Source organism: Theobroma cacao, chromosome 1 (genome assembly GCF_000208745.1).
Source record: "Theobroma cacao cultivar B97-61/B2 chromosome 1, Criollo_cocoa_genome_V2, whole genome shotgun sequence".
In the NCBI taxonomy this organism is placed as follows: domain Eukaryota; kingdom Viridiplantae; phylum Streptophyta; class Magnoliopsida; order Malvales; family Malvaceae; genus Theobroma; species Theobroma cacao.
Genome location: NC_030850.1, coordinates 30110885 through 30130262, shown reverse-complemented (window position 1 = coordinate 30130262; position 19378 = coordinate 30110885). Strand labels below are relative to the sequence as shown.

At 37.4% G+C, this 19378-nt stretch overlaps 4 protein-coding genes across 4 annotated transcripts; all 4 read left to right on the top strand.

Moving 5' to 3' along the window:
- On the top strand, positions 96-2778 carry LOC108663471 (sm-like protein LSM2). The gene is made up of 3 exons (XM_018127754.1): positions 96-261; positions 432-590; positions 2419-2778. Exons 1-3 carry the CDS (start codon positions 259-261, stop codon positions 2536-2538), a joined length of 282 nt encoding a protein of 93 aa, XP_017983243.1. The 5' UTR covers positions 96-258; the 3' UTR covers positions 2539-2778.
- On the top strand, positions 3661-4713 carry LOC18613406. Its single transcript, XM_018118096.1, has 3 exons — positions 3661-3684; positions 3765-3843; positions 3959-4713. Exons 1-3 carry the CDS (start codon positions 3661-3663, stop codon positions 4612-4614), a joined length of 759 nt encoding a protein of 252 aa, XP_017973585.1. The 3' UTR covers positions 4615-4713.
- LOC18613405 (apoptosis-enhancing nuclease) lies at positions 5131-8549 on the top strand. The gene is made up of 7 exons (XM_007050619.2): positions 5131-5258; positions 6016-6167; positions 6244-6377; positions 6722-6951; positions 7032-7238; positions 7764-7844; positions 7978-8549. Exons 1-7 carry the CDS (start codon positions 5218-5220, stop codon positions 8225-8227), a joined length of 1095 nt encoding a protein of 364 aa, XP_007050681.2. The 5' UTR covers positions 5131-5217; the 3' UTR covers positions 8228-8549.
- LOC18613404 (mediator of RNA polymerase II transcription subunit 33B) lies at positions 9270-19269 on the top strand. Its single transcript, XM_007050618.2, has 12 exons — positions 9270-9796; positions 10899-11009; positions 11250-11597; positions 11837-12156; positions 12259-12350; positions 12947-13307; positions 13838-14045; positions 15166-15280; positions 15428-15589; positions 15986-16646; positions 17200-17406; positions 17831-19269. The coding sequence occupies exons 1-12, from the start codon at positions 9516-9518 to the stop codon at positions 18949-18951; spliced, it is 3987 nt and encodes a 1328-aa protein (XP_007050680.2). The 5' UTR covers positions 9270-9515; the 3' UTR covers positions 18952-19269.

Below are 19378 nucleotides of genomic sequence, written 5' to 3'. Positions count from 1 at the left end.
AATAGAGAATTGTTCAAACAACGGAAAAGGCGGAAGGTTATATCCGTAAATAAGTGGGTAGCGGTAGTGGTAGTGGTGGGTATAAATATAATGAAGTAGTAACTCACTAGTTTAAGTTTTGCAACTCCGCTGTACACCTCAGCTCGGACAGCATTCGGCTCCATCAAATTTTCATCGCAGCAAAACGCAGAAACTCTCCCTCTCCCTCTCCCTCTCTCTCTCTCTCTCTTTCTCCTTTTAGGCACAGGAATCAACATCATGGTAATCTTCTTCTTTCAGTTTCATCATGTTCTTATGAGTTTGTGTTTTTTTTTTTTCATTTTCTTGCCACCGAAATCATTCTTTTATTTAATTGTGGTCGCAATTATTTTCCCCTATGGCATTCTCCAATGGGCTTCTCTTTATTTATTTTTGGGGTGGGGTTGCTGCAGTTGTTCTTTTCATATTTCAAGGACTTGGTGGGAAGAGAAGTGACGGTGGAGTTGAAGAATGATTTGGCAATTAGAGGAACCCTTCACTCTGTTGATCAATACCTCAATATCAAGCTCGAGAACACTAGGGTTGTCGATCAAGACAAGTATCCTCACATGGTATGCCCCCTTTTTCTTTTGTATTCGCCTTTGCTCATTCATTTCCCCTTCATTCTCTTGTTATCATAGGGGCTTATCACGGGATTACTTTACAATTAGGTGTCTTAAAAGTTAGGGTTTCCTTTTCTTTTTTACTTCGTTACCTGGAAGAAATGTATTGGGTCTTCTACGTATCTACTTTTTCTTTCATTCCAACCGGCTTCTTTTTTTGGGGGTAAACATGAGATGAGGGAAGCTGAATTTGGGGCTTACCAAGTGTTTTTTTGTACGCGCTACCTTCTCTTACAGATTGTTTATTTATATTTTTTCTTTTGCTATTTGATTTTGTACAGAATATCAATCACTTTATTCGTTGACTAGTAGCACTTTCCATTGATTTACTTCTCCAATAGAAGTGATGAGTCCTATGAATTTTCTTTTTCTCAATACCTGAAAGTCCAAATACTTCTCACCTTAATTTACTTATCATTCTTCACCGTTTCTTCTTTGCATCTGATTTGCATGCTCTCCTCTACCTATTGGAAAATGGCACTTTTGTTATTGTCTATCTTTCTTTTCTGTTTTGCTTTCCACGAATGGTGTGTCTCTGTCTTGTGCTATGTCAATGACAAATTTATCCTCTGGGGTTTATCTGTAGATAAAAATTTGGGTACTTTACTTTTAATTGGAATGCCTTACTCCTATTTCACACCCATGGTTAGAGAGCACTAGTCAGAAAAGTGGAATGAGGAAGCATTGTGTTTTGTACTACAGAATATGCCCTGTTAATATTAGCATGATGCTACATGGTCTAGCATTTGGCACATAGGATTATTGAAGCAGGATGTGCTTTACTAGTATTATGTGTTACCTGAAAGAATTTCATCCTAATCTTGGCTTTCAGCTCAACTGTAAAATCTATATGGTAATTAATGTTTCAAGAGGCAGGCAGGAGAGCCTATTCAAACAAGGCGACTTACATTTTAAGCTGCTTAAGAAAAGAGTAGCAATGCAATCTGACTTGTTTGCTGCTAGGAAGGATGGGTTTGTACTGGATCGATCTAAACCTGTCACCTTTTACCTCAGCAAGACTTGTGCCAGAAGTGCAGCGATCTTGGAGTGTGTCAAATGTGATGTTAATCTGGCTATCGCTTGTGGTTTATGTTTTGCTAGTTGTTTGCCACTTCTTTTTTCGAAATATATTTGTTTTGAAATTTTATTTTTTTTTCTTTTGGCTTATGTCAGCCTCAAGTCATTTCATGTTGATTGTTGATGATTGCTTGCTTTGAATACAGTTTGGCTATTGGGCATGTTAGATGGAGTGATAGATGTGAATTTGACATGGAAGTCCCAGTTTTAGTGTGTAATATTTATTTGGTAATCTTTTATTAGTTTTGAGAGTGAAAATACTTTCGTTCTTTTAATGATCTGTTAGCTTTTGAGTCAAAGACTGGTATAACTTTGAAACACTTTGTTACTGCTGAATACCATGTCTTAACTTTGCATAAAGTTGGTTCCTCTCTCCATCTAATACGCTATCAGTTTTTCTTCTATTTCTTTGTTTTTTTTTCTTTTATCTTTAAATTAATCCTTTAGTGCCAAGACATGCATTCCCCAGCATGGTTGTAAAAGTTATCCTGGAAGTATCACCAGGTTGGAATGTCCTTTTACTCAATACTCATAGCAAGTGTCTTGGTTAGGCTTTGTCACAGTTGGCTATATCAATCTCAATTTTCAATCTCTTCGCATCCCTTGGGCTTGATGTCACTGCTTCTGTTATCTCTGTATATTTGTTTTTCTCATTTCAATATTGACCGGCTGAATGTGATGAGTTTCTGTTTGGTTACAGCTTTCAGTGAGGAACTGTTTTATCAGAGGCTCGGTTGTGAGATATGTCCAGCTACCTCCTGATGGTGTTGACATTGAATTGCTTCATGATGCCACAAGAAGAGAAGCTCGGGGAGGCTGAAAAGCATTTGGTGACAAATTCAATGTACTTTAATGAACATTTGATTAAGATACTTTTGCTTCAAATAGTTTCTGAATTAAGCAAAGATAGTGACAAGTTAATGAAGACTAATCCCTCTTTGCATTAGTGTAGACAAATTGATGTTGGTTTGTGTATCAACAAATTTGATTTGTTGAAAGAATATTTCCTTATCGAAGAAATGTGTACAATGCTAGTAGCTAGTTACGATGCTGTTAGATGTTCGTTGAGTAGGAATGAATCCTGAGGATGAAGTCTGAAACATAGGCTGTGGAAAGCTTGTGTAGCAAGGGTATGTTGCACAATGAATAAATAAAGTCACAGCAAGTTTCATTTAGAATACGTAAAATGTTGCACGATGAGAAAGATGGTGAGGTTGGAGGTTAATTTTTGGTGCAGTTGGTTGGTTCAATGGCAAGGGCTTAACTTATTAACTTATTAATTATAGAAGGTACCACGTATTAGGATTTCAAATTCACCGCATTCACAATTTCCTAATTTAACATGATTCCTCCAAGGAATAAATTTAGTAATCAACCAAATCATACAGTTTCAGTCCCTTAAAAATGTTTATTATTGACCATTTTTACTATTATCTTTTTCCCTGTCTTATAAATTGGAAATAATAATCTAATAAATTTCTCCTGATTCATTTTGTCCACCGTATGATCGCCAATTCCAATTTGGAAACTCTGTGCATTCATTCAATAGAAAAGATCATACTCAAGGCAATCAAACTTGATTTGTTTTCTTGAAATGGGATGTTAAGTTACCTTCTCTTCTAAGGACGACTCCTTCATTATTTTGTAAACGTAAAATCTCTTGATCTCTTACGTCAATTACGCAAATCAAATCTTCTCCATTCTACAAAACAACGCTTAGGCTTTAATTATTTCCATTTCAGTTAAAGCTAAATGAAGCATCATGATTTTCTGGCCAAAAAGGAAAAATCATGGAGATTTTCTTTTAAATAGCAAGGCAACAGTTCAAGGCACACATAACTACATTACTCCTCTCCTTACTGTCTTCTAAGAACGTTCATTTCGTTTAATCCCATCAATCATTCTTCTCTGTTTTGCTTGGCCTTGGGTACTCTGGTTCCATATGGGAGATGGTGTGAATGTCCCGGTATGCACCTTAATGTCTTTCTTTTTCACATGTTTTGATACCCATGTTTTCCTTTTCATGGTTTTACCTTTTATTTGCAGACTTGTGTTCTCAAAGTGAATATCCAATGCTGTGCAGCATGTCCCATGAAAGTGAAGAAAAAGTTGCAGAAAATCGATGGCATGTTTGCTCCATGAAAGAATATTACAGTACTAGTCTATTTTGAATCTTAAAGACACTGACAACTTTTAAAATACTTTCTGATTTTTTCTTCTCATCTGATTATGTCGCCTAGGCGTGTATGCTATCGACATAGATGCCAAAAATGGGCTGGTGTCTGTTTGGGGCATGGTCCAACCGTCTATGCTCATCCAGACCATATCAGAAAAGGTTGGCAAAAAAGCGGAGCTTTACGCCTATGAGAAGAACCCCAAGGTTCCAAGCAAAATGCTAGCCCAAGGGAATAGTTGTTCTCCCTGTAAATACGAGAAAAATAACCAACCATGTTCTTTTCCTGATGGATCCAATGACCACGACAAGGGTAAAGACAACCATGATCAGGCTGTCCATAATGAAGTTAAGGGCAATATACCAAAGGGGCCTGAAGGCACACTTTCTTGGCATCACCCACAAAATGGCATGAAAAAGAAGAAACACGGCTTTGCTGGTTGGTTTGGCAAGAAGAGTACTGTTGAACCAAGAGTGATTGGCAATTATGGAGGACCACGGCCAGGATATGCAAGGCTGCCACCTCCACCTCCACCTATTCCACCGCCATCATATAGATATGGACAGCATGCACCACTTTATCCCTACTCACCACCCTACCGAATAACAAGGCCGCCGCGGCCATATCCATATGATTTCTACGAGAAGAAGGAAGCGCCAATAGGCAACTCTGCTTTTCACTCATTTCGCGATGATAATGTTAATGCTTGCAGCATGATGTGAGCTGGTGCCAAAATTGAATTTGATTAGTGTTTTTTCAGTTTATCATCCAGGAATAACATAACATATCATATAACTTTATGCATATGATATGTAGTTTAATTTTGTTCTTTCTTCCTAGGCATTTAGCTGACTCTCAATTTGCAACTAAATTTGAATATTTGAGTATATTGTATGTATGTATGTATGTAGGCATATCTTCATGTAGGTGTGACATTTGCATACACACATGAATGTCAATGCATTTGGTGATATATATTTCATTTAGAAAACAGTTGCAGCTATATCATTAATCATATTATCAATAATTATTACATGTTTTCGTTTCACATTATCACTTGATAAAAAATAATTATTATAAATCATGAGATATTATTTGATAAAAAATAATAAATAATATTTTGATTAGAAATACTTTCTCAATCATTAATTATGATAAAATCTTATTTAATTCAAAAAAATATATAATAGTTTAATTGAATATAATAAGAACAGATACTATGCCCATAAACTTTTGAAAAATGCTTCACGCCAAAACAATAAACTCCCCACGCCCATACACACCGGAAAATTCCCCGTCATTTTCATCTCCGGATCTAGTACCCCATGGCCTCCGAACCTGATCCTTCAGAATCCCGAACCCAAAGGTCCCATGTCTCTCTTTCTCTATATTTATGCTTGTGCTCTTTCTGATTGTTGGTCATTTATTGATGAGACATGTTTGGATGCCTAGAAAATATGGGAAAGAATACGGACGAAAATGCGTGTCATTGGTTCATTTACTTTGTTTTTAGTTGATTAACTCCTGGGTACTAAAAAGATAGTAACAAATTTATTTGTTTCCTCGCAGTTTCTCAGAATCTCTCTGCTTTCCTCCTCTTACAGTTTTGTTTGTTTCCATATGAGGTTTTAGCTGATTTCAATAATTTTTCTGGGATATTAAATGCTACTTTACGTTTTACTTAATTTTGATCACTTATGTTGTTGCTGTTTCAAGTTAGCCTCTGATCGATCACACTTTTACGTTTTGCTCTTTTAGCAAAAAAAAAAAAAAATGAAATTGTATATGAGGCACAATACAAATAGTAAGGGGTAAAATGTAAAAGTATCAATCAAACGAAGTCTTAGGACCAAGATTTGGTAGACATAGAGAATATACATCAGCTATCATAATGTAGGCAATTTGAGTTTAACTGTTGAAGTATGATACTGTGAAATACGGGAAAAAATGGATATTGCTGAGAAGTTTCCACTTTTGCTGCTTCAGACATAAACTATGTGATAATAACTCTCTATTTAGATCTTTAAGCTGATATTGTCTTTGTTTTTTTTGATGATGATACATTGGTTGTGCTTGTAATGCATGTAAGTGTAACGATCTTTTTTCCATTATTTTTGTTACAGGCACAAATGCCCTGCATGCTATAAACAATTTAAGAGAAAGCTGCATCTTATAGAGCATATGAAAATCTCATACCATTCAGTTCATCAACCTAGATGCGGGGTGTGCCAAAAGCACTGCAAATCTTTTGAATCAGTGCGAGAACATATTAGTGGTGAGATCATATGCATGTTCATTCTCATTTGTCAATTTTTATTGTGTAAGCATCTCATCTCTTTCCTTTTACATAGGTCCATTGGCAAAGTCAAATTGTTCGAAGATTTTTTTGAACCAAGGTTGTAATCTTTGTTTAAAAGTTCTGGATAGCCCTGCTGCCCTTAATGAACATAAACAAAAGTGCTGCCTAAATGCTCCTGTTCCCCTTGTAAGTAGCCCAGTGAAACTATTAAAATGCTAAAATAGAATCTTATCAATGATGGAGCTTTCCCCCCTCCGCCCTTCTTTATTTATCTATAACAATATGTTATATATGCCCTTTGGACACATGTTTTACTATATTTCTCTTGTATTTTGTGTTTTGGATGCCTTATTTGTAAGTTATATGATAAAATGAATCATGAAAACAAGGAAAAAGTACATTTTGGTTAAAGTTGAGTAACTGGTGCATAGTGACCTTTCTAATCACATTCATACTGCAGAATAACTTGTTTTGGGTCGTTATTTAATTCATTGCCAAATATAACCTAAATATTATGTTGACTGTTGCAGGGAACAAAGATCATGCCTTGTATAGAATCTCATGTTATTTTGTCAGGTTCAATCATGGACGAAAGGCACAATGGTAAAGGTCATGGAGCCATTGCTATGGATTGTGAAATGGTTGGTGGTGGTAGTGATGGATCAATTGACCTTTGTGCTAGGGTATGTCTTGTTGATGAAGATGAGAATCTAATTTTCCACACATATGTTCAACCACAAATTCCAGTCAGTAATTATAGGTACCATGCTCCGTATTTTATTTTATTTAATAAGGTCATTTTAAAGGAATAGTTCCTTTATCTCCATATATATGTTTCAGATATGAAGTAACTGGGGTAACAGAAGACCATTTGAGAGATGCCATGCCACTTAACGAAGTGCAAGATAAAATATTGAAAATTCTGTACAACGGAGAGTCTGTTGGAAGGATTCGCCTAGATGGGGAAAAGGTTAGGCTTCTTGTGGGTCATGGGATACAGCATGATTTGGACTGCTTGAGAATGAAATATCCTGGCCAGCTGCTGAGGTATATTGAACTATTTCTATCGCTGTAAACACAGCAACCCATCTAAATTTCTTCTTGAGGAATCAGTTTGTTGAAGCTGCTGTCTGTAATTTTATTGGAACCCTATGTGATGTCATTTCTTGTGTTTCCTCACTCATTCGATGGTATAACTTAGTTCACTTCTAGATGAAACATATCCAAGATATAACTACTTTAAGCGTTAACAAAATTAACTCGTTCTGTTGTGTTTTGCATCTCATGTAATCCTATACTTTGTTTATTAATCACTTTTTAACTTTATCTAAGGACTTAATTGGCTTTGTAAGGAAAGGATGCATTGCATTGTCTAGTCAAACAGAGTGGAAAAATAAAGTGTAGAAGAATTGGGATGATTTTAGATTGTCCTGCTGTTTTCACTTTCTGATTTGACATGGACTTCTTTCAACAACCCCTCCCCCCTTCCTGCCCTTTTTCTTCATTTCTTTTATCTTATTAAAGATGTTGTGCAGAAATGTCCTCCCTTACATGGGCTTTTCTATTGTGCAGGGACACTGCAAAATACCGTCCGTTGATGAAAACAAATCTTCTTAGTCACTCACTGAAGCACCTTACCAAAACATATCTAGGGTAAGCTACTATTTCAGGATCTATTACACATTTTGGAGTTATTTCTTGCTCATTAAATTTGCTGCTGCTGCTCACTGTATCTTCTTTCTTGTTACACCCTTTTCCTCTAGCATCAACGTGCATTGTTTTACAGGTATGATATCCAGTCAGGCATTCACGATCCGTATGAAGATTGTATCTCTGTGATGAGACTGTACAAGAGAATGCGTGGCCAAGACCATCAGGTGGAAGGACTTGGAAATGAAAGAGCAAATAGTGGCTTCGATTCTATTAGATCCACAGAACTAGAGAAGCTGACTCCAGATGAGCTATATGAGATCTCTATATCTGATTACAAGTGTTGGTGTCTAGACTTGAGCAAGGAATGCAGCCTTGGCAGCTGATTTTCCTTTTTTTTGTTTTTTTTTCAACTGAACATTTAGTCTTGGCAGGGCATGTTAAGAAACGTCTGCCATTTGTGCTTTGTGTCCCCTAGTGTGGGCGTCATTTGGGCTTAAAACTTTTCGAATTTGACAGGAGAGCAGTAAAAAAAAGAGAGGATAGAGGAGAGAAGTGAAAACAAGCAAGTCACAATAGAAAGTCGACTTGTAACTGCTTGGATTGTATATATAACAAGAGAAATTATGGGGACGGTTGATGTTTTACTAGATAATGTGATTGTAGGAAATATAATCATTGAGAATAGAACATTGCAACATTTGTAAAGGTCAATTGCTGCTAATCTTCTTAATTTTTTCTGATATTTACTATTTGAAGTGGAGTAAGTTTCAAAATCCAATATCATTATTGGATGCTGAGTTCATTATTTCTGTCATTATGACCTTTGCTGTTTTCCCTCTTAAGGATGTTGGGCAACAACCTTAGACTAATGGGTGTTTTTAAGCTCTACCCATACCATCTGGACTGTGGGAGTGAGTCAGGCGTTAGTTACCTATCTCGGCCCATCAGTTATTAATGATAGACAAAAAAAATTCATTAAGAAGCTTAGTGCCAGGACTTGAATGGGAACAAACGGGCGAACAACACCACCGCCTCGTCACGTGTACAAACCTTTTGCTTTACTTCCTGGGTGAAAAAAAGACATATATGTTTGATTGGTTTTGTCCAATTTGTTAGTAAAACCTATGTTAGTACGCAATCCATAAGTAATTGACTTCTAAAATTAAATATCTTTGTAATGTTAAATCAAGTACTATTACAAGTGGTGTGACTATTTCCATTCCATCTCAAAATGATAAGTGAACATGTATGTAGAAAGAAGGAAGCTAAAAAATTTGTTTGATATGACAAGCATAATCAAATTTTGACCCAACTAGCTGATTCGGTAGATGACCCAAAGCAGAGGACAAATTAAACAGCCCGCCCCCAAAATTGACCGAGCCCTTTATCCAGTCAAAAGCAAGCACAAATCCCTTCCACGTATTTCCCAAATCGATAAGAAACCCCATAGCAAAAGAATCTCCCTTCCCCTTGTTCACCCTTTAATATTTTCTTTCAATCAAGGCGTCCCCGTAAACAACCTTGGTCCCAAGGTTAACAGAAAAACAACAAAAAACAAAGGGTCCTCGACTTGACTCGACTCTCTGCTCGACCCAGTCCGCTGTAAATACTAGTGTTAATAAAACTCCATTGGACCGCCACCTTGCGGCGGCAGTTGCAGCGGCAGCTGGCATGGCGGTGTCCATACAGGCGGCGAGTCCGGTATGGGAGTCGGTGCTAGAGCAGACTAAGTCTGCTCAGGGCAAGAACAGTGACCCACTTCTCTGGGCGGTTCAGCTCAGTTCTAGCCTTAACTCCGCTGGGGTTTCTTTGCCTTCAATTGACCTGGCTCACCTCCTTGTCTCCCACATCTGCTGGGATAATCACGTGCCCATCACGTGGAAGTACCTAGAGAAGGCCATGACTGTCAAATTCGTCACTCCTATTCTCGTCCTCGCCCTTCTCTCTACCAGGTCCGTTTTCCTTGTTTTGTTTTAATTTGTTTATATATATATATATATATATTTATTTATACAAAATAAATAGGGTTTGATGATATTTGTCACTGTGTTGTTTGATCTTGTTATGAGGATATTTTTGTTGTTTCATTCTTTTTTATTGGTGACTATGTTGCTTGGTTTTGGGTTTTTGAGCTTATTGGATTTTGAAGTTAATAGTATCATTTATTTTGTTAGCCTTTTATTTAAGTTTTTTAACACAATAATATACTGCAGTTCATGGGAATAAGGGATGCGGTAGATTTTGTTGAATAAGGGATGCGGTAGATTTTGTTTACTTTTTGTCTGTAAGAATTAGCCCTGTATTTGGGTGTCACACCCTACCATGGCTGCCTATTATGATTTCATTTCAAATCTGAAAGCCAGCGTATGAGATGATTGTACATATAAACATATATGTATGTATGTATGCATGTATGTGTGTATCTGGTGTTCCTGCCGTGAGGAAGTGGGGGGAGGTGCTGAGTTGTGGCCAAGTTGAGTTGTTATGGTGAATATGTGTTCATTGTTCAAAGCACCTATTCGGAAGAACTGTTTTTTTCATTCATTCTGTCCTTCTTTGTTTTATGGCTTTCAATCAATGTATAAAATATGATAAAGGCCAATGTTCTTAAGAATGTAAACTCATTATAATGTTTCCTCATCGAAGGTTAAATATAGTATTTGGTTTTGTTTTTCTTTCTTTTAAAGCCTATTGGTGTTCCAAAAGTTATTTTAATCTACTGCTCATTTGCTATTGAGTGAACAAAAGGTCAAGGATATTTGACAATCTGTTGTGTTTTGGTTGCTTATTTCTCTGGATTGTGGTTTATTTTGCTATGTGTCACTGCTGGTTTTGAAAGAAATTTTCTGCTTCACTGGGGATTTTTTTTTAGATTGCAATCTTAAAATAGCTATATGTTGGGTTTCCTGGGCAAAACATTAATCTTTAAGTCCTCCACCAGCACATATTGTCCAACAATGGGTGGCCTGTGCAGTCATGATTTTGTGGAAGGTACCTATTTATGTGCCATTTGTTTTACTGAAACTGATAATTTACGTTTGGTGTCTATGACAGGGTTATTCCAAATCGTAAGTTGCATCCAGCAGCATATCGGCTTTACATGGAACTCCTTAGGAGGCATACCTTTTCACTTAAATGTCAAATCAATAAGCCAAATTATCAAAAGTAAGCTCCAAATTTAAACCCCCCCTCCTTTTTTGATGGTAAATAATATTAAATAAAACTATATAGCATGTGACAAAATAATGAAACCTAGATTTATGTCAGCTGTTATTCTATGAAAAATGGTTTGATCTGATTGTATAAACTCCTCTACCTTTGACAACTTATTGCTTCATATCATTTTAGGACAGTTAACTCTGCTACTGCATTAAGTATTAACGCAAGTTTCTGGTGAAATTACAGGACTATGAAATCAATAGATGATGTTCTTCATCTTTCCCAGATATTTGGCCTTCAAGTGTCTGAACCTGGTCTGCTTCTAGTTGAATTTGTTTTTTCAATTGTATGGCAACTGCTTGATGCATCACTAGATGATGAAGGGTTGCTGGAACTTACACCAGAAAAGAGATCAATATGGCCTACTATAACCCAAGACATGGAAATAGATACTCCTGATAACTTTAATGAGAAGAGAAATGAGCAGCTTGATGTAATGTATAAAGGAAATACTACAATGGCTATTGAGATTATTGGGGAGTTTCTGCAAAACAAAGTAACTTCGAGGATTCTTTTCTTGGCACGGAGAAACATGTAAGAACTCATATCTGTTATTAATTTTCCTTCTGTTCAGGCTCTGTGGTGCTAGTTATATCTTATGAATAAGAGGGAAATGGTAAAAAGAAGTGCAGTTCATGTGGTGTCTTGTCACTTTATGTAATGCGATAATTTGTGCAAGAATTTGATTTACTGAACTTCGGATGGGTTGCTTGTTGTACTTTGAGTTATTGAGTAAGATGTGACTAACACATATATTCTGTTACTTTTCTTAGGCCATCACATTGGGGAGCTTTCATTCAGCAATTAAGCATTCTTGCAGCACAGTCAGTGGCATTGAGGAATTCAAAACATTTAACTCCAGATGCCCTTCTGCAGCTGACATCTGATACACGTAAAGTTCTGTCTCGGGAATGTAAAATAAAATCACAAGAAGAGTTTCATGCTATCATAGGCTCCGGGTGTCTTACATCTTCATCTGGTCAATGTTACGGGACTAGTTCTTCTGCACATTGGCTTCCTATTGATCTTTTTCTTGAGGATGCTATGGATGGATCACAGGTGGCTGCTACTGGTGCTGTTGAAAGGCTTACTGGTACTTGTTAATAGTTATCTTCGGATGCTTGATTTATTGCTCTATTTAAAGCAGAAAGACTATTTCTTTTATCATGTTAGTAAGGCAGAGTTAATCTTGCAGGTTTAGTAAAGGCTTTACAGGCAGTCAATGGTACAACATGGCATGATACGTTTCTAGGTCTATGGATTGCAGCTTTAAGGCTTGTTCAAAGGGTAAGAATTTGTACAAACTTGATTGAACTCTTGTTAACCTACAACCATCATTCTTCCCCTTTTTACTGAGAAGAAAATTGTTGAATGTACATGCATAAGTACATGTGTGTGTGTGTATGATATGGCATTTATGTGTGCATGTATCTGGATGGATGAATGGATGGATGTGTATATCTCTGTTTGAGTGTTTGTGTGTGTGTGTGTGCTGCTTACACACAAGTTGCTGTGTTTGTGCTTCCAACATTTCTACTTTAAAACCTACTTTAAATTTGGTTCTATGTTCTGGTCTTGTACTCTTGTCAATTTCTGAGGGAATTTAACATGATTTGTTGTGACAACCAGTTTGTAATATAGCAATTCTCTGGAAATACTGGAATATTAATATACCACTCTCTATTTTATTTAAAACTAGAAGAAAATGATATTGACAAAAAATTAGTTCATCATCGGTGCGGTAGGTTTGTCGATGGCTCAGTTCTGTTCCAGAGAAGCACATACATTATGATCTAGAACACATTATATTCCGGTATTTTTTTCCCACTATTTCATTTGTTTAATCTGATCTGCCTTTTCTCTCTATTTTTTTTGTTTCATAGGAAAGGGACATTAGTGAGGGTCCTGTACCTCGCCTAGACACTTGCTTGTGCATGTTATTGTCTATTACGCCTCTTGTGGTGGCTAATATTGTTGAGGAAGAGGAAAGTGAATTGATTGATGAAAGTGATTGCAGCCCAACCAATCAAACAAAAGAGAAACAAGCCCCAGGAAGATGTCGGAAGGATTTAATTTCCAGCTTACAAATGCTGAGTGATTATGAGGCTTTGTTGACTCCACCTCAATCGGTTCGTTCAGTAGCCAATCAGGCTGCTGCCAAGGCAATCATGTTTATTTCTGGTCTTACAGTTGGTAATGGATACTATGAGTGCATGAGCATTAATGACATGCCCATGAACTGCTGTAAGCACTAATATCCTTGATCTTTGATATATGAAGGTTACCAATCTATTAAGGCAGTTTTGAGATGTGTTCTTTGCATAAATCAAGTTTACTGCAGACTCTTACTGAGCAGTTCAAGAGCAACAGTGCTAGCTAATTCTTTATTATTTCAAAATTTCATGAAGTTCCCCTCAAGAATATGCCCTCGTATAAAATTCAGTCATGCAATTAATATAGGGGGATTTGATTATTTGATCTGGTTGTTTTGTCGACTAGGTTACTTTGGTTGATCATAATTCAAGAGGATTATCTTGAACCTCGTTCTCTGTCTCTCTTGATATTAGGTTTCTTTTATGAAAATTTTGTTGATTTTTTTCACTTATTCATGTATGATAGATTTTATTTGTTCTGTTTTCTAATTGTGTTCTGTCTGTTCATAGCTATTTCTTTCATTAAATTTTGGTTATTCTAGCTAATGCATTTTCCAACTTTTTCATGTTGTGGAATGTTTTCAATTTGGTTTCTTTTATAATATTATGTATTCATTGCAGCTGGAAACATGCGGCATCTGATTGTTGAGGCTTGTATTGCCAGAAATCTATTGGACACATCAGCATATATCTGGCCTGGCTATGTAAATGCACGTGCCAATATACCCTGTAGTGTTCCTAGTCAAGTGCCTGGTTGGTCATCTCTGATGAAAGGATCCCCTTTAACTCCAACGTTAATAAATGCTTTGATTGCAACTCCAGCTTCTAGGTATGCAGCAGCATATTTTTCCTTTAGATAAATTTTGTTTTTGCCTTTGCTTTACTAAAGGGGTAGTGTAAGGTGGTTTGGTTGCTTAGTTGGTACCCTTTTTCTTTTATTGTCCCAAAGACTAAGATGGGGCTGTTGACCAAAACATCAAACTCTGAACCCTGATACTATCCATGTAAGAGAGTTATCATCACCTTTTTTGCTCCAGTCATAGGGACAATAAAATTCATGGAATAGATCCATCCATTAATCTTTTATTATGTTCTGGTATCTGAAAGGAGAAGGCATGATTTTTATGAGATTTTTCATATTTGCTGTTCCTCGGCCATTAAGTTTTATAAGTTTCTTATAACACTATTTGGATTTTACCAGAATGCCTTTCAGCAACACTGGATTCGTTATGTATTTGCTTGCCCTTTTGGTGTTCACAAATGATTATTCTGTTTTTTCATTTGTATGAGTTTGAATGATCTGTGATCCTGCTATTTAATGTTATTATAGTTAAAGATCTAATTTGGGAGCTTATGGATTGGATGGAAGAAATATGTTGACAAGTCAATTATATCTTAACACCCTAGGGTTACTATATACAGCTCAGCAGTTGGTTGTATGGAATTTGGATTTAATATTTGCTGATTTAATATTATTTCCCGTTATTGCCCACATTTAGTATGGTTTTCATTTTGCTCCTAGGTGTTTGCTGATGAGGCTACATTTGAAGTTTATTAGTTGTAAGGTGGCTTAGGCATAGTGTCTTTCAACTTCGAAGAATCATCTTTTTTTTTTTTTTAATTTCCCTATGATTATTTTCTTTATCATACTTTAAGTTCCTACGCATGATATGCTTAAACAAATATGCGCATACAGAAATTAGAATTATATGTCCCTGTGCCACAGATTCTGGGTGTTTTTCTCATTATTCTGTGTCGTGTCTGTATGTTGGGGTGAGGATTGCAAGTGTGTTGACTGATTAATTGTAGTATCCAAGTAATCTGCTGGATATGACCTGGTCTTCAGTTACAGCCTTCTTTTTCCTGAAGCCAGGTATATGAGATGCTCTTTTTTGTAAATTTACCCAGTGCTAAAGCAACTGAATTTAAGCTCATGGATTTGATGGAAGCTTAGCAGAGATCGAGAAAATCTATGAGATTGCAACCAAAGGTTCCGATGAGGAGAAGATATCTGCTGCTAGCATTCTTTGTGGGGCATCTCTAGTTCGTGGTTGGAATATACAGGTAATTTGACAGAAGTTCACTTCCCACGAGGTGCTTTACAGTCACATAGTCTGTCACTATCATTCTTAAGTGCTTCAGAAGTTTGTTTATCCTTTTTTGTCTATTCATACGAATTTTTTATTTTATTTTGTTCTCCTTTGTTTGCAGGAACACAACATTCTCTTCATTACAAGTTTGCTGTCACCACCAGTTCCTGCCGATTATTCTGGGAGTGATAGCCATTTGATCAATTATGCTCCATTGTTGAATGTTCTTCTTGTTGGAATATCATCTGTAGACTGCGTCCAGATCTTCTCTTTACATGGCATGGTAGGTTTTATTTTTCATGATCCATGTTTTCTGCTGGCTTATATGTGAATATTTATGTGTGTCATACAAACCGAAGAAAGGTCAATGGAGCTAGTTTTTAAAAAAGTTTGCTGAAAAGATCGTCTCCTATATTGCAAATAAATGATATATAGGTTTTCCCCAATTGTATAGAACTGAGGGCAGTCCCTTTCTTAATGTCTTTGTAATTTTGGACCATTAAAAAATTTAGTCAGCTGTTCCATTCTGCATTGACAGAGACTATATGTTGCATGAATAATGAGGCATGCCTAGTGGCAAACGTTCACATAAGAAAAGAGAGGATAGCAAAGGGTGGTCTGTTGGAAGGAGAAAATCCTATGTGCTCTACACCCTGATGTTCTTTGATTTTCTTGTCAGGTTCCTCTACTTGCTGGTACATTGATGCCGCTTTGTGAGGTTTTCGGGTCAACTGCTCCCACTGTTTCATGGACTCTTCCCACGGGGGAAGAGCTGAATAGTCATGCGGTGTTCACCAATGCATTTACTCTTCTACTGAGATTATGGAGGTTTGATCACCCACCTCTTGAACGTGTGATGGGAGATGCAACACCAGTGGGTTCCCAACTAAGTCCTGATTATCTGTTGCTGGTTCGAAACTCTAAATTATCAGCTTTTGGAAAATCACCAAAGGATCGTTTGAAAATTAAAAGACTGTCAAAAAATTTAAATTTCTCTTTGGATATCATATTTATGGATTCCTTTCCCAAGTTAAAATGCTGGTACCGGCAGCATCAAGAATGTATTGCTTCCACCCTGTCAGGACTTGTGCAAGGGACCACTGTTCATCAGATTGTTGATGCACTTCTCAATATGATGTTCAGGAAGATAAGCAGGGGTGGTCAGTCTTTCACTTCTACAACTTCTGGAAGTAGTAGTTCTTCTGCATCTGGAGCCGAGGATGCTTATACAAGACTAAAAGTGCCTGCATGGGATATCCTGGAAGGAACTCCCTATGTGCTTGATGCTGCTCTGGCTGCCTGTGCCCATGGAAGACTCTCACCCCGTGAACTGGCTACAGGTTTATCCTTTTTCTTTCTCTTGTTTAAAAGCAGGCATATACATGGAACATATATTGGTAGGATATGAAGAGCTTATTGAGGGAGAGAGTTATAGATCATATTGTCAAGTTAAAGTGGGTCAATCTCATAACATGAATACTGGGGCTGACATTTTAGGCATAATTTTTTAATATGACTTTTAGATGCTTCTTCTTGATCTATTGGGGCTACTTGATGGTATTTTGCAGAAGTTTAATTTCAGTGCGTACTATTGTTTCCAAAACATGATATTACTTTTAGGTTGACAATCTATGTTAATTTCTGAAAACTAAGTAATGTGAATGCAATATAGTGCATAGTTGTTGCAAACTGTTTACCTTGCGTAATCTAAACAATCACACATAGGATTTATGGAAATAGTCTTTATAAGTTGCTGAAAGGTATCCTGTATCTTTCATAAACACAACTAGTGATGTTTCTGCACTAACCAATTTACTAAGAAAATGGCATATCCTGTTCTTCCAGATATCTATGTTTCCTTGCAACATAATTTTTTTGCCTGCAATATCTTAGGACTCAAAGATCTTGCTGATTTCCTTCCGGCAACCCTGGGGACCATTGTTAGCTACTTTTCTGCTGAAGTAACACGAGGTATATGGAAGCCAGCTTTTATGAATGGAACAGATTGGCCAAGTCCTGCAGCAAATTTATCCATGGTTGAGCAGCATATCAAAAAAATTTTAGCTGCCACTGGTGTTGATGTCCCTAGCCTTGCCGTAGGTATTACTTTGTACCATTATATTTGTTCCTTGCCCTAGTATTAGTTTCTGGAGAAATGATAATTTTTTATTGACCTGCATCTCCGGAAGTGGTTTTTGAGCAAAAGTTGCATCAGTTGTACTGGCCACTGTACGGCTTTTCTGTATCTTTAAATGTAATTAAGAAGAAAATAGGAAGGAAAGGATTGGAAGTTCTTTGTGTGTTAATGTTTTTCCTCTCTGAATGGCAACAAGAATTGAAGGTGAATCTAATAAAATTAGGATCGTGTACTTTAGACACAGATCCGCAACCAGTGGTTTAGCGGGATCCTTGCAATTTTAAAAATGTTGGAAAAATGAATTCTACTCCAAGTTTATGTAGGGAATGATATCATTTGACAGATCTGTCAGCTAATTCTGTTGCAATCTTTTATTTTTGCTTGCAGGTGGGAGCTCTCCAACTACGCTTCCTTTGCCCTTGGCTGCCCTTGTTAGCCTCACAATAACCTATAAACTTGATAAAGGCTCTGAACGCTTCCTTATATTGATTGGCCCAGCGTTGAATTCCCTAGCTGAAGGTTGTCCCTGGCCATGCATGCCCATCATAGCCTCACTATGGGCTCAGAAGGTTAAGCGTTGGAATGATTTCCTTGTGTTCTCTGCTTCTCGTACTGTCTTCCACCACAGTAGCGATGCTGTAGTTCAGCTTCTTAGGAGTTGCTTCACATCTACTCTCGGATTAAGCCCTTCTATCATTTACAGCAATGGTGGAGTGGGTGCACTCCTTGGCCATGGATTTGGCTCTCACTTCTCTGGGGGAATGTCTCCAGTGGCCCCAGGGATTCTATACTTACGAGTGCATCGATCAGTCAGAGATATCATGTTTATGACAGAAGAAATTGTGTCTCTTTTGATGTCTTCTGTAAGAGAGATTGCCAGTAGTGGGTTATCCCAGGAGAAATCAGAGAAATTGAAAAAGACAAAGTTTGGACTGAGATACGGGCAAGTTTCTCTTGGTGCAGCAATGACACGCGTGAAACTTGCTGCATCACTTGGGGCTTCATTGGTCTGGCTATCAGGTGGATTAAGCTTGGTCCAATCTTTGATCAAAGAAACATTACCTTCTTGGTTTATATCAGCCCATGCACCGGAAAAGGATGGCGGGGAACCTGGAGGTGTAGTTGCTATGCTGGGGGGTTATGCACTTGCATACTTTGCGGTGCTTTGCGGGACCTTTGCGTGGGGTGTGGACTCGGCCTCACCAGCGTCGAAACGGCGACCAAAGGTTCTTGGGGCACACTTGGAATTTCTTGCGAGTGCATTAGATGGGAAAATATCGCTGGGATGTGATTCTGCCACTTGGCGTGCATATGTAACGGGGTTTGTGAGCTTGATGGTCGCTTGCACACAGAAGTGGGTTTTGGACGTCGATGTCTATGTTTTGAAAAGCCTGAGCAACGGATTGAGGCAGTGGAATGAGGAAGAACTGGCTATGGCGTTGTTGGGACTTGGTGGTGTGGGAGCCATGAGCGCAGCTGCCGAATTGATTATTGAAATCGGAGTTTAAATTTTTGTCAGAAGCCCTTAGACAAAACTTCCATCCGATGAATTGATGTTGCTTTCCTGTAAAGATCATAGCATATACGAGAGTTCTAACAGGGAACTGAACAAAACCGAATCTAATTACACTCTGGTAAATATGGTTCAAAACATCTTTCTTCTTTTTTGGTTGCGATGTAGCCCTTTTCATTGACTCCACTATTTGAATGGTTGCAAAGCTATTGGATTGGACAGAGACACTGCCAACGCTGAAATAGCCAGCCTTCTATCAAGTAGTTAGCCCGTTGGCCGGGTTGGAAATGTTTCTACCCAGCTCTTTCCCTCTGTTTTTTGTTTTATGTACTCTTTTTTATTTCAAAGTAGATGTTCGCTTTTATTTTATACATGGTAATAAAATTAATTTTGATCATTATTTATAATCATAAGTTTTGAAA